The sequence below is a fragment of the Camellia sinensis genome, chromosome 14, assembly GCF_055761805.1.
Source record: "Camellia sinensis isolate YWXY chromosome 14, ASM5576180v1, whole genome shotgun sequence".
Taxonomy (NCBI): Eukaryota; Viridiplantae; Streptophyta; class Magnoliopsida; order Ericales; family Theaceae; genus Camellia; species Camellia sinensis.
In genome coordinates this window covers 51,942,624-51,969,418 of record NC_138974.1, presented here as the reverse complement: position 1 = coordinate 51,969,418, position 26,795 = coordinate 51,942,624, and the positions used below count along the sequence as shown (strand labels likewise).

General features: G+C 36.2%; 2 protein-coding genes and 2 long non-coding RNA genes across 4 annotated transcripts; 2 read left to right on the top strand and 2 right to left on the bottom strand.

The window, feature by feature from the left end:
• The first annotated feature begins 10,514 nt into the window (after window positions 1-10,514).
• On the top strand, window positions 10,515-11,698 carry LOC114306124 (uncharacterized). Its single transcript, XR_014351144.1, has 3 exons — window positions 10,515-11,023; window positions 11,204-11,335; window positions 11,421-11,698. It is a non-coding gene; the product is annotated as an uncharacterized LOC114306124 (long non-coding RNA).
• A 1,701-nt stretch (window positions 11,699-13,399) lies between these two features.
• LOC145806977 (uncharacterized) lies at window positions 13,400-13,861 on the bottom strand. The gene has a single exon (XM_082904861.1). It carries the CDS (start codon window positions 13,859-13,861, stop codon window positions 13,400-13,402), a length of 462 nt encoding a protein of 153 aa, XP_082760987.1.
• Window positions 13,862-22,467: 8,606 nt separating this feature from the next.
• LOC145807834 (uncharacterized) lies at window positions 22,468-25,011 on the bottom strand. Its single transcript, XR_014351259.1, has 2 exons — window positions 24,374-25,011; window positions 22,468-22,771 (listed from the first exon to the last, which is right to left on the bottom strand). It is a non-coding gene; the product is annotated as an uncharacterized LOC145807834 (long non-coding RNA).
• LOC114306125 (uncharacterized) lies at window positions 23,945-25,339 on the top strand. The gene is made up of 2 exons (XM_028251318.2): window positions 23,945-24,140; window positions 24,313-25,339. Exons 1-2 carry the CDS (start codon window positions 24,133-24,135, stop codon window positions 24,929-24,931), a joined length of 627 nt encoding a protein of 208 aa, XP_028107119.1. The 5' UTR covers window positions 23,945-24,132; the 3' UTR covers window positions 24,932-25,339.
• The last annotated feature ends 1,456 nt before the right edge of the window (window positions 25,340-26,795 follow it).

Sequence of the window (26,795 nt, the reverse complement as noted above, 5' to 3'; positions counted from 1 at the left end):
GTTCTGTACCGTGATTATGGCTATTTATTTGCATAATTTATGTATTTCAGTTTCTGCCACTTAAATGATTTATTTACCAAATTGAGTTATGTAAATGTTTTGGCTTAACTAACTATCCATGATTATTTTATATTCCCTAATTTTTTGCCATAATATTTCTCAATCTGTTGTGTGCTTATAGCTGTTACCATTTCAGGTGACAAGGTATAGGGAAAACCCATAACTTCACATAATAGAACCCGCATGAGGATTGATGTGGAACCACTATTTTGTCTTTCTTTCTTTTTTTTCTATATATTTTTGCTCCCTTTTGTTTCTACTCGGGGTTGGTCACTAAATAATAAAATAATAAAAGCCCTATAGATGTGTTTCCTCTTATTAAAATGGTAAAATGGAGCAATTTCCTGTTTAATTATTTTATTTCCGCTTACGCAGGTTAATTTGCTACGAATAGAATAAGTTAGTAAGTTGCGATTCCAACCCTAAACCCCTGGGGTTGGGTCGTGACACGAATGGGTTCAGTTGGCATGAATCCGATTCCGGTCTTTGGAGAGCTCACCCTGTACCCTTGTTGCCTTAACTTTCTTTGAGTTTCATTGAGACCATGAACTTTCTCACCTGTAAGTTCAGTACTTAACTCTCCCAATTAGAAGGGATCAGCAAAGTCATAACCTAACTTGGCTAGAAGCTTGTGAGCTTGTGGATCAGACCCTTCCATTCGTCTTTTAGGTAAGGAGCCATGTTCGATAGAATTTTGTGCAGGCCTAACAAATCCCTTTAGTGGAGGTTTGATTAGGCTTGACAATCCCACCTGTGGAATTGGTATTGTTGCATCTTCTTGTAGTATCTGCAGATCTTCTTTTATTATGGGGTGAACAAAGTCTCCTTTAACTTTTGCGGACATCGTGACTTCTTCAAACGGCGACTGCCCGATCAAAGATCGGCCTTTACTAACATGATATTTTTGTTTTTGAAAACACATGCGTTCTTATTCTGGTTATTAGCTAGAATTACTACGTGATGCGCACAGCATACAAGTATAGACTAGATTGCTTAAGTTGGAACAAAACATCTCATGTTTGTTTCTTTGAAAATGGTTTGAAGGTGCTACTCGCAAGTAGGTTAAGATGTGGATTTGCCACCCTCGAGTGGGCTTAAAACTCGTATTTCGATGAATTGTCCCAATTCAAACAATGAAGCCTTCATCCACAGGCATTCAGGCAGTTATATCATTTAAGCAAATAGCCTCATGACAAGCATGATGTCATGGCAATCTATAACACACATGCAAGGATACTAAAGCATAAACACTTACAGTGTACTCCGAGCCAAAACAACAACTAGTTAGTAATCAATGCATAATCCTAGCTATGTTAAGATGCCTAATGCAACACATGCAAAAATGCAACTAAAATAGGCTGGGCTATTCTAAGATGGCATATGAAATGCAACTTGATAACATGCTGTTGAACACGTATTCAAGTAAATATTGAAATACAATGCAGTTTGTATAATGCGCCGAGCCCGATGCATGCAAGACAGATGAATGAATGCAAACATGCAAGCATAAGGATGCTAATCAAAACATGACCTAGAACTAACCATCGTAAGCGGTTAAGTAAAAGGAAGAAAGACGTGGGGTTGGAAGACATTCACACACTCACGCACACTTATTACAAAATTCGGCCTCTCGACGGAGGGTCCGAATGAATAATACAAGCTAGCTACGCTAAGCTATTCTAACTAATCTAATAATCTAATTAGACTAATTATTACATAATCAAATTGAATATTAGCTAAACTAAGCTAATTGAGAATTTACAACGATGAATTAAATTAGCTAACACATTAACTAATTAATTACAAATTAACTAACTATACAAAGCAATTAAAACGGCCTCGAGAAGAGAGGCATATGCATGCTCGATCGACTTCGCTCGGAAATCCGTTGCCATGCCTCACATTGCCTCTGTTTGCACTGTTCTGCACCTCTGAAAATTATGCCAACTTTTATGATGCTTCTGACCTACCTCATGGACATTCTGAGAGGTCATCGGCCAAGAGGGGTGGCCATCAGCCAATGGATAATGGTCATCGACCAATTTTGAGACTATCGGCCAAATATTTGTAGCTGATCGGCACACTAGATAGCCGATTGGCCATCCCTTCCAACAAACCCCTTCTTTTGCTGCAGCAGAGTACAAACAGAGGCATGGTAATACATTTACAAGAAAATTTTTGTACAACCACACTCCTTATCATGTTTGAAGCTCAAAGGAGTGTAGTGCTCGACTCTCGAGCCATCAATCACGCATTTCGATGCATGATGGCCAAAGAGGCCGAGTTGCACAAATCAATATGGATGAAATGCACAAAAACACATAAGTGTCTTAACCTCTATCATGCATGATCAAGAGGGTCGGCGACCGAGAATTGAGACACGTTTCATCACTTCAAGTATGAAACGTCCCTCGTTCCTCGTGCTTGTCTTAACACCCAAACCAAACACAATGCAATGCATGCACAACTTAACAAAGCTAATGGCATGCAAACAATGCAATGCAACCTAAACATATAAACAACATGGCATGCAACAAGTATGCAACAATGTTATGTAATGCAACTAGCATGCAACAACATGCAATGTACCAAGCAATGCAACAACGTGCAATGCGACAAGCATGCAACAACATGCAAAATGGACTTAAACTAAAATGGACAGATTTCAATCATGCCCAAATCAGTGGCCAAAACAACAAAACTAAGGTACCAAAAGGCAAAACATGCATGCACACATATTGGTCCACAAGCTAGGCAACAAAAACACAACCCTTAGAGGCACTCAAAGGGTGACAAAAGTGGAAGTGTAACAACACTATAAGCTATGAAATTAAGTATGGAATAATGCCAAATCAACCAAGCAAGACAAGTATGGCATGCAAGAAAAGCTCAAAGCTTGAAACTAGCATAGGAACTTGTACCAAAGCCACATGAATCAAACCCCAAAGGGCTAAGGACAACCAAAACAGTCCTAGATCATGCCAAAATGAGTCTAAAACATGCATAGGCCAAAGCTAAAACAAGCCAACATGAAGGGCATAAGGCATGATGCATGCAAGGCCAATAAAGAGGGTTACACTACACCTACCAAGACCAAGCATGGCATGACTTAACCAATAAAAATCAGAGTTATGGCATGTCAAAATAAGCCCAAAAATCCACTGAGATGGCATCCCAAAAGCTTAAGCAATAAGACATGCATAATGGCTCATGTTCAAGGCTTAAAACACAAACCTCCCAATGCATGGAAAAGGTGACAAATGTAAGTACATGACCACACTATATGGACTGAAATCACATATGAAATGATGTCAAACCATGAAAATGGTCTAAGCAATGCATGCTATTGACTTGGACACTCAAAGCTAACAAGCTAGAATGCACTATGGCTATACAAAGCAATGCATGCATGACTAAAACAATATCAAACAGAGCTCAAGCATGGTAAAACATGAGGGAAAGCTTCTTTGAGTTGACCCAAAACATGCAAGAATGATGATCCAAACACAAGATGCATGTTAAGGCAATAGAGAGGATTGCACTACAAGTGCATAGTGCATGGTGCATGCAAGAGGCTATCAAACCAACCTTAGATAGAGGTATATCATGCTGAAATAAGGTCTAATACATGCTAAGATGGAGCCAAAACAAGTTTAACAAACATGTTACTTTTATGGGCCATCAATACAAGCATATGAGACATAAGGAGAGGAGATATCCTCTCCTATTTGGGACCTCAAAACGCCATTTTCACCACTGAAAATCCTCTGGATTTCAATGGTGAGAAGGCCAAAACAAGGTCATCCCAATAGCTTAAAAGGAAGGCACAAGAACAAGACCAAACAAGGCCTAAGAGAGGGTAGACAACCCCCAACACAAAAGTGACCTTAAACAAACATTACAAGCATGAAAAATTAGAACTTTTTACAGTAGAAATTTAAGCTTAAATCATCATGCAAATAGGTCCAAAATCTTAAACCAAAACAAGGGTTTAAAGGCTAGTTGACTCACCCTTGAAGAACACCTTCAAGAACACAACTCCAACACTCTTTTCTAACCAAAACCAATCCAAAAACACTAACACCAGCTCCTATGTACCTCAGCAACAAAATGATGGTGTTCTAGTAGGTGCTTTAGTGTAAAAGTATGAAAAAAATACACTTTTGACCACAAACTAGGGTAAATATGGAGAGAGAGGTAAAATATAGAGAGAGAGTGATATATGTTTTGTATATCAACTTTTCAGACCCTCTAGAAGGGGAGAGGGGTCTCCCTTCTTATAGAAATTCAACTCTCAAGCTTGTTGAGCAAGCTTGAGACTTGAATCAATACCGCCATACACGTGAGGATGAGATCTGTGCTTACCAGCTGTCACAACTGGCACAAAAATATCTGCAAAAGCAGGTGGAAACATCTCGGCCAAGAAATATGGTCGATCGACCAAAAAGAGTGCCGATCGGCCACCACTTATGGCCGATGGCAGGAAAACAAGGCCGATGGCACAAGGCCTTAGCCAATGGGTTGTAGGGATGGCCAACAAGCCACCCTCTTCCCTCAGAAGCAAAAACCACAAGTCCTTGGTCCACAACCAAGCACAAAACAAACAAGTTGAGAGATCCTAAGGCAAGGCGCGTAGCTGAGACCTTCAGGAACTCAAAATGAACACGAGCATGGATGATCATCGAGTATTCAAACGATGACGTCCAAGTCTTAAGGACGGTCAAAAATAGGGTGTCTACACCCTAGTACGTCAGAGTCAAAAAAGGGATACTTCTTTTCTGGTAGTTCCTTTAGAGATGGGCGTATTTCCTTCCTTTCTTCTTTCTTCTTGTCTTTCGTTGAAATCTTGATTGGAGTTGTGGTTATCGCCATTGCTTCTTTGGTGGTACCTTTGAAAGGCTTGCCTTCTTTTTTCACTTCTTTGTTATCTTTCTTTGTTCAAGAATGGGAAGGTCTTTCCCGCCATGGTTGGCTATGCTAATTTCCATGTCATGTGAACGTGTAGCTAACTCTTCAAATGTTCATGGTTTTATCCCTTGAAGGATGTAAAGGAGTCCCCAGTGCATGCCTTGCATACACATCTCCACAGCTGAGATCTCAGAGAGTTGGTCTTTGCAATCTAGACTTAGAGCACGCCAACGGTTGATGTAGTCTACCACGGGCTCATCCTTCCATTGCTTGGTATTGGTTAATTCCATCATGCTCCCTATACAATGGGTGCTATAGAAACGATTAAGGAATTCATGTTCTATTTGCTCCCAACTGTCGATTGACTCAGCCTCCAAATCAATATACCAATCAAAGGCATTTCCTTTGAGTGACCAAACAAATTATTTAACAAGTAGATCTCTGTCTGTCCCGGCATTGTTACAAGTTTCAACAAAGTGAGCGACATGTTTAGGATTACCTTTTCCGTCGAACTGTTGAAACTTAGGAGGTTGGTATCCACTAGGCATTCTGAGAATGTCTATCCTCTTTGTGTAAGGCTTGGAGCACATGAAAGCGCTTTACGAGGGCCTACCGTATTGTGCTCAGATGGTATTTACAATCATGTCTTGGAGTTGTTGAATAGACAAAGAAGCAATGGATGTTGGTTGACTACTTGTGCCAATCGCTTGCCTCACAATAGATGTATGGAAAGTTTCCTCACCAATAACTTGCTTGGACTTATACGCAGGGTTCACCTTCTCAACAAGAGTGCCTTGTGGTGTAAATCTAGGTTGATGAGAATTGTCTTAGCTTGCCTCATCAGCATTTCGTGCTTCTAGCTTGTTCATCAAGGTTGCAATCTGAAGATCTTTCTCCTCCACAGTTTTGGTGAGCTTGTTAATGGCACGAGCCATAGTCGCCAATTGTTCTTCCACTAAAGTGGTGCCAGTGGTCATGACTTGCATAGCCACCGAGCGAGACAAATCTGAGTGATTCGATGAAATTGAACATTAAGGACTATTAGGAGATGATCCTGAGTGTGAGTCTGTACTTGAGTTTACATCAGAAGCTATGGGTGTTGGGTGTGGAGAGAAACCTTCTGGTAGAGAATCCTTTCAGATAGAAGTGGACTTCTTTCATTCCCTCACTTCCTTTTGCTTAGCCCCAGACATGGATACCGTGATAGATTTGTAAGACTTGCCTTGCGCTTGCTTTGTTGCATTGGCGGTCGGCATGACCCCGTGAGTGGCGAGAGCAATGGTTTCCTTCGTGTTACTACGGGTGATCAGACCCGTAGAAATGCTGTTGTCGCTGGTCATGACAGCGGCATTCTTGCTAGCGTTCTTATTGATTGGAGCAATTTGAACTTTCTTTGAAGCCATTATACTTAATCAAACAAGACTCCACGAAGATGCTTTAGTAGAAAGAGATGAGAGACAAAGAGGTCCCACTGGGCGTGCCAAAATTTGTAAACACAAATTTCGTATCCTGCAATTAAAACGCGAAATAAATGCACAAATAAGTAATTTTATTGATTATAATAAATGGGTACAATCCTCTATGGTTTGCTCTACTACAATAGAACAAATCCTCTTATTCGATCTCCGAAATGGGTGTAATTCAACGGCTGTAAAATCTTATTGTTGAACTAGACAAGTTGATGAATTTCTTCAAGTCTTCGAATGGAGAAACTTGGAGAAGAAAGGCTTGATCAAGGGCTTGAACGGCTTGATCTCGAATGAGTCTTGAAATGATCTTCTTGAAAAGAGAGACCAATTTGTATTTATAACTTGAAAGGATTGGCACAAGTTTGGAGTGCTTGATAATCCTTTCTTTTGAGTTTGAGGAATTTTTGAGAGAATTTTAAGAAGAGAATTTGGCAGAGTCTCGAGATTACTTAGGAGCTTGCAACACCATTGGCCAAAAAATGTCTCCCTTTCCCTCTAATGAGGGCCTCTATTTATAGGCTTAGGAGGGAAGGATTAATTTTGAAAACTCCAAAATCGACTCCAATTTCCAAGAAACAAGCAATTTACTTCTTGATTTTTGGACACAATTTGCATTCAAATTTAAATTTAAATTTAAATTATTCCACTAAATTTTGATAAAAATATCTTCATAGGCCCCACACTTTTGAGTTGGCCCAATTGTCAAAATAATTTCTTTTGGTGTGACTCATAATTTAAAATGGGTTAAGATTCATAATTTTAGTAAGACTCATACCCATTTGAAAATTTTGACCATCTTAATTTTGACCAATCAAAGAAAATTTATTTGGCTTGATTAATCAGATGGTGATCAAGACACGTGAAAATTTAGGTGTCTACAGCGGCTTTGTCTCTCTATTCGTTCGTTCGTGAGGTGCTTAGGATTTGTGAGCTTAGATAGAGAAGAAAAGAGGGAAAAGGAAAAAGAAAAAAATTTGTCCAAACGACATTGTTTTGAAAGCATGGTAGGAACAATTGCAGGAAGCTACGGCAGAGGATGTAAACTCGTGACGATAGTAGTGTAGTAATATTAGTAAGACTTTAATCCAATGAAAAATATTTTCTGCCAAATAGATTTGTTTCTATTAATCATGAAAAGTATTTTCTACTTACACTACTGGAATTGGGGGATTTAACGGCGTTTAATTAACGACGTTTTATTAAACGTCACCTTTTTTAAAAATTAACGGCGTTTTTTAAACGTCGCAATTGTTATTAATTAAAACGGTGTCGTTTTGTGACTAGTAGACGTTTGAAAAGCGCCTTCAAATCCTGTCTCTCCTCAAACCCTATCCCATCTCTCCAAACCTTTATTTTGAAAACCTATTTTGAGCACCGCCATCTACATATGAAGTTCGAATCTCTCCCTCACTCTCTTTCTCTCAAAGGATCGAATCAATATGAAGTTCTCTCTCTCGATTCAGTGATTTTTCTTCAGCTCGGTGATTCTTCTTCTTGAGCACAGAGCGATTGCGATTGCGATTTCGAAGTTCAATTTTGAGCACCGTGATTTGGAACTCTTCTTCAGATCTGTGATCTTCGTCTTCTTCGATCAAATGATAGATGTTCTTCTGTGCTCTGTTTGAGCACCGTGATTTGGAACTCTTCTTCAGATCCGTGGTCTTCATCTTCTTCGATCAGAGGTTAGATGTTCTTCTGTGCTCTGTTTGGAACACTTCGTATTCTTAGATGTTTCTTCAGCTCCGTGAATCTCTTCTTCTGTGCTCTGTTTCCACTTTTTGCTTAAATCATTATCTTCTTCGTTTCTAGTTTTACTTATTATTCTGCTCAAATCACTATTAGGTGATGATCGATGATTCACTTCAGTTTGTCTCTATTTGATTTTTTCTTTCTTTGCTTTTAAGATCTGCATATATACATACAATTTAATTTGTCTATTCATGAATTATATGATGTATAAAATATGTGTGTGATTTCGTTATGGTCAAAGCAATCACTTGATTTTCTTTTTGGTTGTCAAGTTTTACTTGTGGTTTTTTTTTTCCCCCTGCATTTTACTTGAATTTTTGAAATCTGAAGAATTATGGTGATTATGATTCACATAATTATGGAAGAGTGAAAGGAACATAGTAATTTTAGAATTTGTTGAACATGCCAATTGTCTAATATAAAATTATTTGAATTAAAACTAATCAAAAGAAAATGAACATAGTAATCAGAGTTTGAATTTAAATTATTTTAATATGATTTATTTTTTTATATTTAATTAAATTTGCATATAAAAAAAATGCATCACTTCGTAATTTTTGAGGACAATACAAGTTGAGATGTTGGCCTGTTACAACTAACATTGGAGGATGCTTTGAATTTGGTCATCTAATAAATTATTTAGTCAATGTGTTCCACTTTGGTAGACTCTTCTCCTCGAGGAGCCACTCTAAAAATGCTAAGGATTAAAATTTATTTTGAGTTTTATTTTAGAAGTATATGTGTGGTGTTTATATAAAAATAATGAGATATGAGACACAAAAATGATTATGACTCAAGTATAGATTAAATCTAAACAATGTTTAAAACCACAGCGTCATTGATTACGTATCAATAAATATCAGTACGTGAAGTACAAAATTCTCATATTATCAGCTGATATTTAAAGACACACTTAGGTTTGAGTTGAAAAAACAGCAGCAGAATGTGGAAGAAAGCAAGAACATTAGGCAGAGCTTGTTAATTATTATATTGACACTGCAGAAATTAATATATCACTGGTATGATGTATCTGAAATCATTTGGGCCATATCTCTAATAAAGACAGACAAAATGATTAACTCACAAGTTAGTAGTTGACTTGTTTCTCTTACTTTCTTTATTCTCTTATGGTGTTGGCTTATAGTGAATTCTATCACCAAATTAAGCACCAGCTGTTACCACTAGACAGGTCAGATCATTGTCTGTTACCACTAGACAGTTCAAATCGTTCTGTGTTTATTGTATGCATTAGACTAGTTTTGATTTTTCCCCAGTTTATGGCTGATTTTCTAACTTTTTTACTTTTTTCTTTCTGCAATTTCAAACTGAAATTTTGGTTGTCTTGTTAGGAAGAATTTACCTTGGGATGCACAGTTTGGTTGATATCATAGGCGGTCGTGCATTTGGATTGGCAATTCTTGCATTTTGGATTAGTGTTCATGAATACATTGACGATTTCATAGTTTCTGGGGAAAATGGTATGTATATTTCTACTACTTCAAAATATTAGATTTTGTGTTAGATGTGAAAATATTGTTAGTCATTGTTCAACCGCTGAAATATATTGAAGGCCAATAAACTGATCTTGTGAAAACCAAGGAGCTAGGCTTCTGAAAATCTTGATTGAGGTAATAAGCACTCAAATGGCTGCAAAAGATGCTTTAACGGTCTACTTGGAACCTAAACAAGCCAACTTCCCCAAGCGTGGCTTTCAGATCCAACTTAATGGATTGACTATGGCTATATAGACTATAAGTGAATGCCAAAGACTGATAAGAAATTTTAAAGTGACATATTGGGGAACCTGCCATGACAATCATAAATATGGGTTAGTCATAGACTTTGGGCCTCTTGGAAGGACAAGTTTCATATAGCATGTGAGTGTGCCCAATGTGAACAGTTTTAGTTTTTTCTTAAATTGGATTGGAACTAGGTTTCTTTTTTGCAGTGATGAACAGTCAAAGGTAAATAATATTGATTCATGCACTAGTTTTTTCTTAAAGTTTTTAGCGTTGTATAATTTATAAATAAGTTCACTTTTATAATATTTCACTTTTATGAATAATTTCCTAGGCATTCTTGTGACTGCCATGGTCAAAGGTATGGAGATGAAGCTTCATTGTACAGCCTAGTCGATTAATTAAGCTTTGGTTTGTAATTTATACCTTTACTTTTGGCATTAAATGTTAATTGTAGGTTGAATCTTAGCAAGTTAAACCATTTAATCAAATTTTGTATTACTCTAAATTAAAAATAAATATTTTTTTGAATTTTACCGAATCGACGTATCCGTATTATACCATTTCTCATACCCGTGCTTCATAGACCCCTAATGCTTTTTAGCAATTCCTTAGGTGGAAAAGATAAACCAAAACTGCCTTTTGTCTTTGCTTTTTTCTATTTTCTTTCATTTTCTACTTTGTTAAACAGGTAAAGTGATCGGGTCATATTTCAGAAATTGCACAAATTTTAGTGGCTTTACACGAATGGAGCCTTCAGCACATATTGTTAATGTCTTTTCCCAGTGTCACACTAAAATTTCATGAAATAGTTAATGCCTTGTTGTGTTGAAGGCTCCATTCTTTTTAATGGCTATAACCTTTCTATTGGATGTGTAGCTTCAAGACAATTCAATCTGTATAGGACACTCGAGGATGATTAGTGCTCTTGGTTCATGGGATATACATTTTTGAGTTGTGGCTCTAATTTTGTAATGTTGAATATTTCAGGTCCTAGTAGCTTTGACATCTTTGAAGGCCATTCAAAAGCTACCATGCTTATAATATTTAACAATGCAGCACAAGGAATCCTATCCTCATTTTTCTTCAAATATGCAGGTTTGATTACTTTCCTTAGTAGTTTGAGGTCTTCTTTCTATGCATCAACCTTCAGATGCTGTTCTGCTCATTTGAGACTTTAAGAATTATATTTGTTATTGTTCAATATGCACCATTACACGAGTTATTGCATGGGGAATTTTCTTAGTTGCAATCTGACATTTTGATTGATGTGACCAGATACAATCTTGAAGAAGTATTCATCAACTGTTGCCACAATATTCACAGGCATAGCATCTGCTGCATTATTTGGCCACTCTGACTATAAACTTTATGTTAGGAATTACAGTTGTTTTCATCTCAATGCACCAGGTACTACAAGAAAGAGAAATATATTTTAATGATTACCATGTTATTTTCAGGCTTACCTTGTGTTTCATTTTCCCCCCCTTTGCAGTTCTTTTCTCCTCTTTCAAAGGTCAAAGATGAACAACAAAATGGTGTGGTGGAACTAAAGGATGTTCAGGATAACCACAGGTATTTGCTTCTTGTTTTGTCTGTTATAATTCAAAACGCCTTCATTTCAAGGACGTGTTTGGAGATGTATGTGGAATTGGGAGATTAATTGTCTGTATGAACTGAAAGTGTACTAAAAATTATTATTCTTGGTGTTACCCACTTGAAAATACATAAAAAGAGATCTAATAAACTGTTAATTTTAAAATGGCAACAGTCTAATAATGGAATGAAATATTGTAATGTGTACATATATATATTGAGTGATATATTGAGATTTAAGAGTTGCAATATTTTGCCTGTGGATATCGATGATAAATTCCATCATGTATTGATGGATATATCGCAAACACTAATACTACAGATACAGAAGCAACATCCGAACGTGTATAAAATGGTTTGTATATATAGATGTGATCCCCCTCAACTTTAAAAACCTACCCTTAAATGCCCTCTACTCCTGTTTAAAGTGAATACACAGATGGCCTCAACAAGAAATGATTCTCACTCAAATTTAATGCCTTTGTTCTTATCTTTTATCTCACCCTCCCATTTTCTCCCTCGATGTACCTGGACTATGGATTTTGTTGTGTGCCTTTCGCCTGATTCAATGAGGCCTCTTGAATCTGATGAGTAGTTCATGGATAACGTCTATATAAGTAGTTCCCCATTGACGCAGCGGAATAAATCACGCGAGACTAGATATCGTTCTAGTAGACGAGAATTCTTGAATCCACAAGAACAACCTTGAATCCACAAAGAAGATAGAAGAAAGCTCTTAAAAATATTATTGAATGAATGAAAAATACATATGCTTGTAGGCTTATTTATAATAGATTATACCTAATACTTGTAGGAAAAGTGATTCCAAAATAAACTAGGAAACTTAAATCAACACAAATTAAGAAACCTAAGAGAACTAAGAAACCTAAAAGACTAAAAATTCTAAGCTATTTAAAATCCTAGTCAAAAACCTAATTCTAAATAATAAAATTAAGAAATATAAAAATTATAGAATTTTGTTCTACATCTTTTTTCTTGCCTTTTGTCGGTCCAATTGTTCCAAGAAGTTTTCGGCTACTTGTTCTACATCAGTCCCTTCTTCTTGGAGAGAACTCGACCTCGAGTTCGATTCTGGATAGAGGGGTTCTTCAGCATGATACTCATATAAATCAGTTACATTAAAAGTCTTGGAAATCTTCATGTCGTCTGGTAGCTCAATCACATAAGCATTGTCATTGATTTTCTTTAACACCCTATATGGACCATACTTGCGAGGCTTCAATTTGTTGTATGTGCCAACTTGAAATCTGTCTTTGCGCAAAAACACCATTACTAAATCTCCTTCCTTGAATAGTTTGGAGCGCCGATGGTTGTCTGCAGCTGCCTTATATTTGGTATTTGTTTCCTCCAGCTTCTGTCGTACTTCTTCTTGTATTGTTTGGGCTTGTTTGGTCATGGTTTCGGCGGCAGTACTCACTCCTGGACCCCGAGGCAAACGGAGCAAATCAACTGCATGTTTTGGAGGCGCGACAGACACCAGAGAGAATGGTGACTTTCCTGTGGCACTGTGAACTGCGCTATTATATGCAAATTCTGCTTGAGGCAAAGCAAGATCCCATTGTTTTGATTTGTCTCCACAAATGCTGCGAACCAAATTGCCCAAAGTCCTATTAGTCACCTCTGTTTAACCATCTGTTTGAGGATGCGCAGTTGAACTACGATTCAAGGCTGTGTTAAATATCTTCTACAAAGTCACCCAGAAGTGGCTAAGGAACTTGACATCACGATCTGAGGTAATGGATTGAGGGACTCCATGCAAACGAACTACTTCTCGAAAGAATAATCGAGCCGCATCAGAGGCGTCTGAAGTCTTTCGACAAGGAATAAAATGCGCCATCTTTGAAAACCTATCAACTACTACGGACGCAGAATCAACTCCACGTTGGGTACGAGGGAGTCCCAACACAAAGTCCATCGACAAGTCTTCCCATATGCTGTTAGGAATAGGTAGCGACATATAGAGCCAGTATTCTGAGACTGTCCTTTGGATACTTGACAAATGATGTAGCACTTCCTCACAAAATTGCCAACATCTCGCTTCAACTGAGGCCAGAAATATCGTTCTTGCATACTTGCGATAGTCTTGTCCCTGCCCAAATGTCCACTTAAGCCACTACCATGGAGATCTCGAATTAGTTTCTCTCGCAAAGAGCTACGGGGAATGCATAAGCGATTTCCTCGAAATAGATAGGCATCAGTGATGTGGAAATCAATTACTGGTTGTCTTTGAATACACTTTGCCCATATCTCCTTGAAGTCATCATCATCAGGATGAAGTTCTTTCAGGAACTCAAAACCCACAATCTCATGTGTCAACATGACTAATAAACTAGCCCGTCAACTCAAGGCAACCGCGACTCGATTCAAAACCCCTGATTTGTGGCGAATAGTAAAAGCAAATTTCTGAAGGAAAGTAGACCATCTTATATGCATGTTATCTAGGTGCTTCTGGCTGTTGATGAAATTTAAGGCTTGATGATCAGTATACAACACAAACTCTCTCTGTATCAGGTAATGTTCTCAATGCTTCAAAGCTCGAACCACTGCATAAAATTCTTGGTCGTAAGTGTTCCACTTTTGCCGAGCTTCACTTAATTTTTCACTGAAAAAAGCCACTGGTTTATGTTCTTGAGATAGGACAGCCCCAATGCCCACACCACTGGCATCACACTCTATCTCAAAAATCTTCTCAAAACTAGGCAAAGCTAGTACTGGTGCAGTGCACAACTTCTCTTTGATCGGCAAGAAGCTCTCTTCTGCATCATCATCCCACAGGAATTTTCCTTTCTTCATGCACTCTGTTATTGGTGCCATAATAGTGCTGAAACTTCGAATGAAACGCCTATAAAGCGTAGCCAACCCATGGAAACTCCGAACATCACTAACAGTCCTGGGTGTTGGCCACTCTTGGATGGCTCGAACCTTCTCTTGATCCACATGAATGCCATCTGAACTAACCAAATAACCCAAGAACAGCAAACTACTTGTAAGGAAATTGCACTTCTTAAGATTAATGTACAACTTGCTTACCCCCAGTGCTGTCAACACCTCTCGTAAATGGGACATGTGGTCCTCTTCAAATTTACTGTAGATTAATATGTCATCAAAATAAACCACGACAAATTTCCCAGTGAAAGGTCGTAATACTTGATGCATTACTCGCATGAAGGTGCTAGGAGCATTAGAAAGGCCGAATGGCATAACCAACCATTTATACAAACCATCCTTAGTCTTGAATGCTGTTTTCCATTCATCCCCAGGACGGATTCGAATTTGATGGTACCCACTTCTCAGATCGATCTTTGAAAACCACTTTGATCCTTCCAGCATATCCAACATATCATCTAGTCTGGGAATGGAAAATCTATACTTGATAGTAATCTTGTTGATGGCTCGGCTGTCTACACACATTCGCCAACTTCCATCTTTCTTTGGCGTTAATAATGCCGGAACAGCACATGGACTTAGGCTTTCACGAATAAGTCCCTTTCACAGCAATTCTTCAACTTTCTCTCGTAGGATCTCACTCTCTTTTGGACTCATTCTATAGTGTGGTAGGTTTCGCAGACTTGTTCCTGGTAAGAAATCAATCTGATGTTGAATGTCCCTCATGGGTGGAAGTTCATCTGGCAACTCGTCAGCAGTAAGCTCTTGGAATTCCTCCAACAATGGTTGAATTTTCTGAGGGATTGGTGTGACTGTGTTCTCCTTGGCCATAGGTACCATTGTTTTCACAACCATAGCATATAACTCTTGTGAAGTTTTCACATCTGCCACAAACTCGGCCTCTGAATTGGTTATAGTGAGGAAAGACTTCGCTTCGACTTTCGAAGGCACTTTGTGTTGCTTTAAGGGACTCATAGCAATTTTATGAGACCCCCAATTGAACACATAAGTGTTGTCACGCCCTCTAAATGTAATATCCACATCAAATTGCCAAGGTCTTCCAAGTAATACATGACTAGCATCCATATCAACCACATCACATAATACATCAGATTTATAATGTTTACTAATAGAAATAGGTACCTTACATACTTCAGTTATCTTGACAGCAGGTCCTTTTTTGATCCAGCCAATACTGTAGGGAGAGTGGTGTGGTTCAGGAGACAAGTTCAGGTGTGTTACCAATCGTTTTAGCCACAAAATTTTCACAACTTCCACTGTCCATAATAAGGTCACACACCTTTTGGTTTATGGTACAACAAGAGCGAAAAATACTGTGACGTTGACTGAGGTCCTCAGCTTTTGGTGTAAATAGAACCCTTTGAACTACACAGTTGACTCGTTCTCCTTCTTCTCTAGCGAGTTCAGCACCTTCATACTGATCACCCTCATATTCTGCATCTCCATTATCTCCAATTTCATCTTCTTCTTCAACTAAATTAGCAGTCCTTCTTTCTGGGCAGACATTAGAGCGATGGCCAGGCATACCACATCTATAACACTTATCCATTGTTGGTTTGGCATAAGGATTTGTGTTTCGAGATGCCTCTCTACGACTTGATCCAGTCATCTGGTTTCCTCCTCCACCAGCGATACCCCTCTACTGATGTACTGGAACTGTTGGTTAGGCAGCCCCTTTTCCTTTTTCCCTAGTGGAAAACGATGAATCAGGAAGGTTCCGACGATATCCAGAATAGGTTGTCTTGCGCTCCATTAGCTCGACTTTGAGAGCCATATTATGTGCTTCATCCACAGTCCACACTACTGATAGCCCCATCTTCTCCCGAATGGTTAATTTTAACCCATTGAGATACCGGGCTACACGCTGTCCTTTGGTCTCATTCAGATTATTGCGATCTGAAAGTCGGCAAAATTCAGTTGTATAATCAAATACAGATCGGCTTCCTTGGTTGCAATTTTGGTACAACTGAAACAAGTGTTGATCATAATCTGGTGGTAAAAATCTGTCTTTGAGGGGTTGTTTCATCCGACGCCAAGTCCGTACAGATTCTTTTCCTTGTCGATGCCTATTTTTCTACAATTGATCCCACCATACCGCAGCACCTCCTTTTAGTTTGTACGCTACCAATTTCACCATCATTGATTCTGGAACATCCATCATCTCAAAAAATCGCTCCACCTCTAAAAGCCAGTCAAGAAAATCCTCAATATGTAGATTTCCATTGAACTGGGGAAGATCTATCTTCATTCGGTACTCATCGAACCCTTGTTGTTGTTGTCTTCGGGGTTGATAGTTGGCTGGAAGTGGTTCAAACTCTGGCTCAGACTCCTCCTCACTATCAGATGGACAACGAAGGGACTTATTCGTGAAAGCCTAAGTCCATGTGCTGTTCCGGCATTATTAACGCCAAAGAAATATGGAAGTTGGCGAATGTGTGTAGACAGCCGAGCCGTCAACAAGATTACCATCAAGTATAGATTTTCCATTCCCAAACTAGATGATATGTTGGATATGCTGGAAGGATCAAAGTGGTTTTCAAAGATCGGTCTGAGAAGTGGGTACCATCAAATTCGAATCCGTCCTGGGGATGAATGCCCACAGGGCCTCGACCCCACGATCACCGCCAGTAGGGTTTGCATGATCTACTCTGTCTTGTGCCATTGAGCCAGGTGAATCCTCGCTCTGATACCACTTGACGCAGCGGAATAAATCACGCGAGACTAGATATCGTTCTAGTAGACGAGAATTCTTGAATCCATAAGAACAACCTTGAATCCACAAGGAAGACAGAAGAAAGCTCTTAAAAACATTATTGAATGAATGAAAATTACATATGCTTGTAGGCTTATTTATAATAGACTATACCTAATACTTGTAAGAAAAGTGATTCCAAAATAAACTAGGAAACTTAAATCAACACAAATTAAGAAACCTAAGAGAACTAAGAAACCTAAGAGACTAAAAATTCTAAGCTATTAAAATCCTAGTCAAAAACCTAATTCTAAATAATAAAATTAAGAAATTTAAAAATTATAGAATTTTGTTCTACATCTTTTTTCTTGCCTTTTGTCGGTCCAATTGTTCCAAGAAGTTTTCGGCTACTTGTTCTACATCACCCATGCTCATTTTTGTGGTAAATTAAGAATTTTAGAGGGACATATTTACTCAGCAATTATCCTGGTATGACTTTGATGTTGAAGTGCAAAATCCTCAAGAGTTGTGTTCTTCAAATAGCAGAGGGGCTGCGGAGTGGGACCGGTAAGGTGTGGTGGGGGTTAACCTGAGACAGTGAACTCGGCTATGGCGTTGCATCCTTCCCTTGTGATTATCCTTGTCGAGAGCAAGTTCAAGCATTACCTTCTCAAACAAATCATGGTTTTTATTGAATTTAGGTACAGTAATAACAGTCTTGCAAATTTGCAGAGCACCATCAAATATATTTCAATCACTTTTAAGGGTATAAAAGTAATTCCAGCAATTGGATAGAGAAACTAACATTCACTTTAGTCTAGAGTAGGGGGGGTTGTAGTGTTTTAAAGTTGAGAGGGGTGGTATGCATTTTTGAGACAAAATACTGGGGGTAATCATATTATGCACCATAATTTGTGCCAGTTAAGCTGTGAACATCCTTGTTCATTAGATTGATCAAATAACAATTTTAACTTAGATTTCATCTGCATCACACATTGTGCAATATTGCTTCTTCAGTTAGTAGATTTATATGTCTATTATATTAGAAAAAAATTATAAGTGCTTATCATGCCAACCTTTTGCATGTATTTACTGCAGAATATTCTTCAATATGTAAAATTTCTGAGTACAAAAGCCATATATAAGCTTCATGGACAACATAACAATGGGATTTGGAATTGGCCTATCTGGTCGTGGTCGCTACCAGCTTATCACTGAGGTCTGGTTGCCTTTTCTAGCACACACATATATATATATATATATATATATATATATATATATATATATATATATTTAGATAAAAAAACACTATTTAAGTTATTAATTTTTACTTGTTTGAGTTTCTTTCAGAGGACTGTGCTTGCTATGCCAGAAAATGGGATTGGCTTGTTTCCAGATGTGGGCTTTGCATATATAGCAGCACGAACTCCAGGAAGAGGATCAGTTGGTATGCTTTTTGTTATTTAAAAAGTTCAGTTGGGTTCTATGGAGGGAATTTTTTTATGATGTTATGTTTTCTTTTGTTTGCACATTGAAGCTTTTTGGTATCACCCTTAAGTATATTGAATTTAATGTTTAAATTCATCATTGAGGGGCATGATGCTCATTATTTGTTTAGCAAAAGTAAGGTGAAAATGTAATAAATCTGCAATGGGTCTTTTATCATCATCATCAAGGCAGTGACCAATCAGACCGATAAGATGGATTGAAGACTCATCAAAATCCAAATTAGATCGAAGACTCATCATCATGGGATATAATACCCTTGGCCTAATGTAAAAGTGGGATAAACTGTCAATTCTATATGATATTAAATTATAAAATAGCAAAATAAGAACTTTGTTTGATAATAGAAATAATAATTAAACTGGACGGAGAATTAGTAACTTAAAATTAAATTGTGATTTGTGTATATTACAGGACCGAAGTTCACAAGATAATGTTAACATCGTCATTGCTGATTAGGGGAATGCACTTGTATGCATTAAGTTAATTTAATCAAATGTTTTCCATTCTAATCTAATGTATTAATCTATTGTACTGATATTAACCTTTCTAATTTGGTCCTGGCTGTGACTTTTTGCAGGACAGATTGGCAAAGTTTGTGTCGTCAGAAAAAAAAAAAAAAAAATTTGTTTATAAACTGGGCCAAGCTTTTGCTACTATCGGTATTGTGTCATTAGGAATATGGATATCTTCTCTGCTTTCTGCATGAGTTTTCAAGCCTGCTGACTTTGTAAATAAATCCTCACTGATTTCCAATATATTGTGTCTAGATATATTCTGTAATTGTACATGTATCACATCTTATTGATATTAATAAATGTGTCTCAGAAGAATCTGAAATGATTGTCATTTTTACATTCATTAAAGTACTGTACCAACTATGCTGCAAGGATAGATTCACTTGCAATTGCTTTTATAAATCATTTTACTTTGAGTGATTTCTTGCTGATTGAAAAGCAATTAAGATTTGAGGATGCTTGCTAAATTTCAACTCTTTCATGTCCATGTTATGACACTTTATAGAAATTCTAGTGCCAGTTAAATATTAGCTTGGTACATGCAGAAAAATCAGTTTGGAAACTAGGAAGCCAATTTTCTCTAATGTTCTATGAGATGCAGAGATGTGTGGTAGAACCTTTTGTCAATGAAAGGTGAACTGTACTAAATGGGTACTCTGTTGAAAAAGGCTATGGCGGCGTTTTCTAAACGTCACTATATCCTTACCCAACGGCCATATTTGAAAAATGCATAAATGTCTATGACGGCGTTTCCAAAACGTCGCTAAATGCCATAGTGACGTCATTATACCGTTAGGACAGGACATTCGGCGGCGTTTTTAAAAACGCCGCCTATACTAAATATAGCGACGCTTTTAAAGCGTCATAAAGCTATAGCGACGGCCGCATCTTCGACGTTTGGTACTAAACGCCACAAAAACAATTAGATGCATTTTTTATATCTATAGCGGCATTTTTAAAACGCCGCTAAAAGTCAGTTTTCCAGCAGTGTTAATTTTTATTTTTTATTGTACCAAACGTGAAAAAATATTTAAAAAAAAATATTTTCTGTCCAACAAACAAAACATAAAATTCTTATTTCCTTTTCTTTTCATAATTAGTTTTCACCATCACTAAACAAAGAACAATTATTTCTTTTGCATATTGTTTTTCTTCTCTTTCACGAAAAAATTAAAAATCAGATTTAATTAGGTTCATTAGTTTCTTTCATGCATAAAGACAACAATGGAGTAGGTAAGGAAAAATAAAATGGAAAAATTACAAATCAGATTTAAGTAGGTTCATTAGTAGGTTTATTAGTTTCTTTCGTGCATAAAGACAATCGAGTTGGTAAGAAAAAATAAAACGGAAAAATTACAAATCAGATTTAAATATGTTTGTTTGCTTCTTTCATGCATGAAGACAATAATCAAGTTGGTCAGGAAAAATAAAATGAAAAAAATAACAAATCTGATTTAATTAGGTTCATTAGTTTCTTTCATGCATGAAGACAAGAGTCGAGTTGATAAGGAAAAATAAAGCGAAAAAATTATAAATTGGATTTAGTTTTTAAAGATAATTATATATTCATGAAAAATTTTATAACTTTAATAGCAAAGAAAAGTTCAGATAGAAAAAAAAAATATATATATATATATATATATATATATACACTATATTTGTATTAAAAATATTATATTAAAACTTTATGAAATGATAAGCAGTGATGAAAAAGTGCAAGGGCAAACATGTCTGCTAACTAAAAATTTCATTTTATTTTCTTTTCATCATTAGTTTTCACATGTCATCATTGAATTAGTGTGATGAATTTTATGTATCTTGCATTGTATTACCAGTATATGAATGATATATGAGTAGTGATTGGTAGCTCGAATTTAAGTCTCCGAATTCACCGAATTCAAAAAATGACGTCGTTTTTGAATTTTTTTTTTCAGAATAAGAAAATCAGAGGAAGGAGAAAGAAGGAGAAGAAGAAGAAGAAGAAGAAGAAGAAGAACTGGAGGGGAGGGGGCTAACAAAATCGGGCTGGAGGCGGAGGCGGGGCCGGAGGCGACGGCGGTCGAAGGTGGGGCTGTGACGAGCTGCGACGAGGGTGCAGCTGCAACGATCAGAGCTGTAGCGACGATCGGCCGATCGATCTGCCATCGATCGGCGGCGACGGAGGCGAAGGAGGGGCCCTCTCTCTCTGTCCATTCCCTCTTCTCTCTTCTCTCCCTCTGTTCCCTCTCTCCTCTCCTCTCTCTTTCTCCCTCACTCTCTCTTGCCTTCGATTTCTTCAGATTCGGGGGATTCGGGGGAATGATTTTTCGGGGAAAAAATCATTTCTCATGATATATTATGTGAGATAATAAATAAATTTAGAGATTCTCTCTAATCGCTGTTAGGTTTTAGTGAGCTCATTATTGGATTTATTTTGATAATTTAAATTATTCATCTTATAGAATTTGTATAAAAATGTTATTGATAAAAAAAAAAAAAAAAAAAAAAAAAAAAAAAAAAAATTGGACAATTGCAATCACATGATCATATAACATTTAAAAAAAAATACAAAACAAATATAATTTAAAAAATATATTATATATTATTCTAAAGACAAATTTGATTTAATATGTATCTACTATCATTAGATTAATTTAATTTTTACATAAATAATATAATTACAAGACCTTGTAAAATGTGCAACTTGAATCATTTTTTTAAATGGCTGTGTAGACCTACCAAAACCAAAAAACATTGTCTGGTTGATTTTGTCAACTAAGAGAGAATCTCATTCCTAAGACCTCGTTTGGGAACAGGTTAATTTAGTAATTTTTTGGTTATTTGGCTAAAAAGGTAGGTAAAAAAAATTTGTATATTTGGGATGACATTTTGGCTAATTACGAAAAGATGTGCAAAAAGTACAGAGAAAAGAGAATCTTTGACTTTTTGATATGGATTGTTGGCTTTTTGATTAATTTAGTAACTTTTTAACTAATTGGCTAAAATAGCCTCTTGCCAAACGAGGCCTAAATGAAAGTGATTTGATCGAAATTTCTCCATAATAAAATTTTAATATATTAAAAATAAGTATAATATTTATTTATTTTTTTATAAATTCAGCACATATCACTATTATCAAAAAAAATTAGTGAGTAATTTAATATTTTAAATTTTAAAATAATATAACTTTTGATTTAGATGTCGGTTGTTAATAAAATTATTATTTTTAGAATTCTCTTCCAAGATCTATCAAATAAGATCAATGTTGAGTATAAAATTCTTTAAAAAAAATTACCATCGAAATTAATGTAAACAATAACATGTTACTGAAAATCAAAATAACACTTTACTATCTTCTTAAACAGGGCATCAATAACAAAAAAAAAAAAAAACAGAGTATAAACTGAAGGAAGCTTTGCAAGTTCCTTCACTATGAATTTACAAACAAATCAATAATAATTCAACATATCTCAAGGAAACTTTACAAACATTAATCAACAAACCGAACAAATTTCGTCCAATCCCACCAAATCCTTCAGCAAAACTTTGCTTAATCACACTAGGTTTCCACACCCACCACTATTTTCATCAAAGCCCAACCAAGACCCAAATCTAGACCTACTTTCACTGCAATGATCAGCAAAAATTCACATTATCTAGAAAAGAGTAGTGCTGATGTAGTTCAAAAATTAGACTTATTTTTTTTATATAATAATGTGCAATTTTATTATGATATTTATTTCACTTTTTTATGTGTATTCATATAAGAGTTTAGATTTGCTAAAATTAAAGATGTGAATTTTACGAAAAAATTGAACCATTATTAGATTAATTTGGACTCACTTCGGTAATGTAAACCGTTCATGTTATACAACTAATTAAAAAAATTATCTATGTAAAAAATCAAGTTGATCCAATATTAATTTTCATACTATTAGATCATACTTACACTACGCCAAAACAGGGCATTAACGGCGGTTTTTTTAACGGCGGTAACGAAAACCGCCGTTAAAGGTACTATTAACGGCGGTAACGAAAACCGCCATTAATACCGCCGTTAATGTATCATTAACGACGGTTTCGTTACCGCTATTAAAAAAACCGCCACTAAAAGTGTCTTTAACGACGGTAATGAAACCCACTTTTAACGGCGGTAACGAAACCGCCGTTAATGCCCACTTTTAACAGCGGTAACAAAACCTCCGCTAATGCCCAATCATTACCGCCGTTAATGACGGTGGTCTTTGCCGGCGGAGCTCCTGCGAAACTCCGGCGAGCTCCGGCGAAACCATCTACAATAAAGTAAAAGTAATGTTTAAATATTTATTTAGGGAATATATTTCATGAAGAGTGGCTATGGCAGAGTGGTTGGTGTTGGTGGATGAGAGGTCTTGGGTTCAAAACTTGGGGAGTGCAAGGAGAAAGAATTATTTTTTGAAAAATTTGAACCTATTTACGGCGATAAAAAACCGCCGTTTTTGGTCCTATATTACCGCCGTTTTTGGTCGACTTTTAACGACGGTAATTTGCCTTTTTACGACGGTTTCACTTTTTCCGACACACGCATAAACGGCGGTAACGAAACCGCCGTTAATACCGCCATTAAAGGCTTTAACGGCGGTTTTACAGCCTTTAACAGCGGTAAAAAACCGCCGCTAAAGCCCAATTTTGGCGTAGTGTTAAAAATTATGTTATATATGTTTTGATGAATAAACAATTCATATATAGTATATTTTTAATATGATTATTTATGTCTGATCAATCTAATTTTTTATATACATATTCTTCTCAATTTATCATATGAATTAAACAATTCAAATAAATGATATAAGTACATATTAATCCGTCAATGCATAATTTCACCATACAATGAAGTGAACATGTTAAACTTTTAACCAATCCAAGTTTCATATGAGAGTACTCTTTTTAAAGAAGAAACACAATCTACAATACATAATCGCATAGAGAAGAAACTAAAAAAGAAGAACATGAATGGGTACCCCTCTCTCTCTCTCTATAGCTGATTCAGTTGAAGCTACACGTCTAAGTTTTCTTATGGTTATTCTGATTAGTGGAGTGACTTTGTTCTTATAACTTTCTTTCTGTGTATTATTATTATTATGTTTGTTTGTTTGTTTGTTTGTTTGTTTGTTTGTTTGTTATTTCAGGCAAGATAAAGAAGAACGAAAAAAGAAGATAAAAGAAATTTTGAAGAGTGGACTGGACGACCTGGTTAACGTGAATTCACTGTTGAGCATAGCGGTATTCGTGGGACTAACGTACGCGACGCCAGGCCAACGCAGCCTGGAGAACCGACCAGAGTGCGACGCCGAGCCCCACCAGGCCAAAAACCTCGTGGTACTAGAAGTCGTAGCGTTCAGTTTCTTCCTCTTCTCAAGCCTCGTTGCGAAGTCATTGAAGGTTAATTTCCAAATTTACGACAATGGAAACTTTGAGATCGATGAAGAGACAGGACATGGACGTCTGACGTGGTGGAAATGGGTGTTCCTCAGCTTGTCCGTGTTTGCGTCGTTCTTGGGTTGCTTTTTCTTAATGCTTTCAATGTTTTATCTGATTCAGATAAGGTTGGGAAGGCTGTCTTGCAAGAGCCCATACACACAAGGAGCAACTCTATTGATGGTTGCTATTGTTTGTGTTGGTATGCTCATCTATCTACCTCTAGTCTTCGCTGCTCTACATAAGACTTTGAATTTGAATTTTAGTGATACTACTGCTACTGCTACTACTAGTACACCACCTTCAGGAGAAGGACAACAACAAAGCTAGGCTGGCTGGGTGGGCTACTAGTAGTACCCAAATAGTTTGTTAGGCCTTGTTGTCTATGTTGATGGAAAGAGTACTGTACTGTTTGTGTCTGCGTTTTGTTTGTATATAAAAGAATAAAGATTGAGAGTTCTAATTTTAAAATTGTGAAGAAAGCTTTAGTGATGTGATGATGAGTGGGGCCCACATGTGATGTAATGTGTGCCTATGTTTGTTTTTTTTTTTTTTTTTTTTTTTCTTACCACATCATTAGAGCTCTCTTTAAAATTCTAAAATTAGAACTTTCTATCATTGTTGGTGTATAAAAATAAGAAAGAGTGTAAGGTATGCATTTTAATTTAGTGTAATATGAAGGAGGAGCACTAGTATGTACTCAAAATAAATCTAATTAATGTATTTTAATTTTCGAAATGCATTTTTTTTTTTTCATTGCGTATTGCCTAATATGTTCCTCCAGTTCCTTTGGTTGCATTGCATGCATGGGTGTAAATGTGAATGAACACCATTCGCTGAAGGCAACCTGGGGAGATTCTCCAGTTCGGATGTGCACTGCAGTTTGGGGAGATTCTCAATATTTTTATGCTAGGAGACTATTAATATGTTATTTTATATTTAATTTTTAACAGAAATTAATTTTAAGAATAAAGTGAAAAAATTTTAAAATATGAAGTGTCAAAATAAAAAAATAACCAAATATAAAAGGGCAAAGTGTAATTTACCCTTTTAATTAAAGAAAGAGAGTGTTTTGTTGAGACATATTATCTATGAAACAAGATAGTTAGTAGAAAATTATTGGGTGTTTTCCAAAGACTTGTGAGAGCATTCCTATCAGATTCCTTATAATAATTTTTTTGCTATTATAAGGGATTGATTCTTTAAAAATTCTTCCCTATCAAATCTCTTATATGACCCCTTAAATTTAGGAATGCTACAATTACTCCCTATTTGTAGGGAGTCACTATAGCTCCCTCATATCTGATAGTGATTGTCCATCCGGATGTCCAGATAAAATGATCTGAGCAAAAATTGCTTCGTCGTTCGTCCAGCTAGACGTCCGGCTGGTCAAGCTCTTGGACGTCCGATCCCTGGTTTCTGCTTCTGCTGCTTTCTTTTGTAAATGGAGTTGCCTTTGAGCCTCTATTATTGATTTTATTTTATATTGTTTAATTATTTTATTATTAAAAAAATATTCAAATTCAAAAATAATTAAAAAGATTATTTTAATAGAATAGAAAAGGAATGGGGAGTTTGTTGGGAAACGTAGATGAGAAAGTAATTCTTAAAATAGGAAATGAATTTTTTAATAATATTTCAGAATAAAATTTAAGTAAACTCATAGGGATGCTCTAAAGTAACAAAATTAAATACAAAATAAAAAAATAGTAAGTGCTGTTTTAGAAAATTGGTAAAAAATTGACTTTTTGATTTTTTAAATTTTTCTGATGGCTTTTTGACAAAAAAAACTGACTTCTTTGGTTAAAAAAATTGACTTTTTTATTAAAAAAATTAAAAAATTAAAAAACTGACTTTTTTAATCTCTTCTCAAAATGTCCCTAAATATATATATATATATATATATATATATGTTTCACTATTTTAACAATTTTCAAATAGAATAGATCCTGTTAAAAGAAGTAATTAAAAACAACAAAATATTTTACACATTAATTTTACAGGTGAAATGTCATCGGTGAACATATGGATTTTATCTTATATCAATTTTTTATCATTATTTTAAATCAGAGATATAAGATATATTTTTTAACGTCACAATCAAATTCAAATACTATTCATTTTCAACGGGCATTTACTAAGCTTAAAAATCACATGCAAATGTTACTCGGACTTAAAAATATATATATAAATA

What these genes read in the sequence shown, in the direction of transcription:
- LOC145806977 (XM_082904861.1), bottom strand. Translation starts at nt 13,861, where the DNA reads ATGTTGACACATGAGATTGTGGGTTTTGAGTTCCTGAAAGAACTTCAT.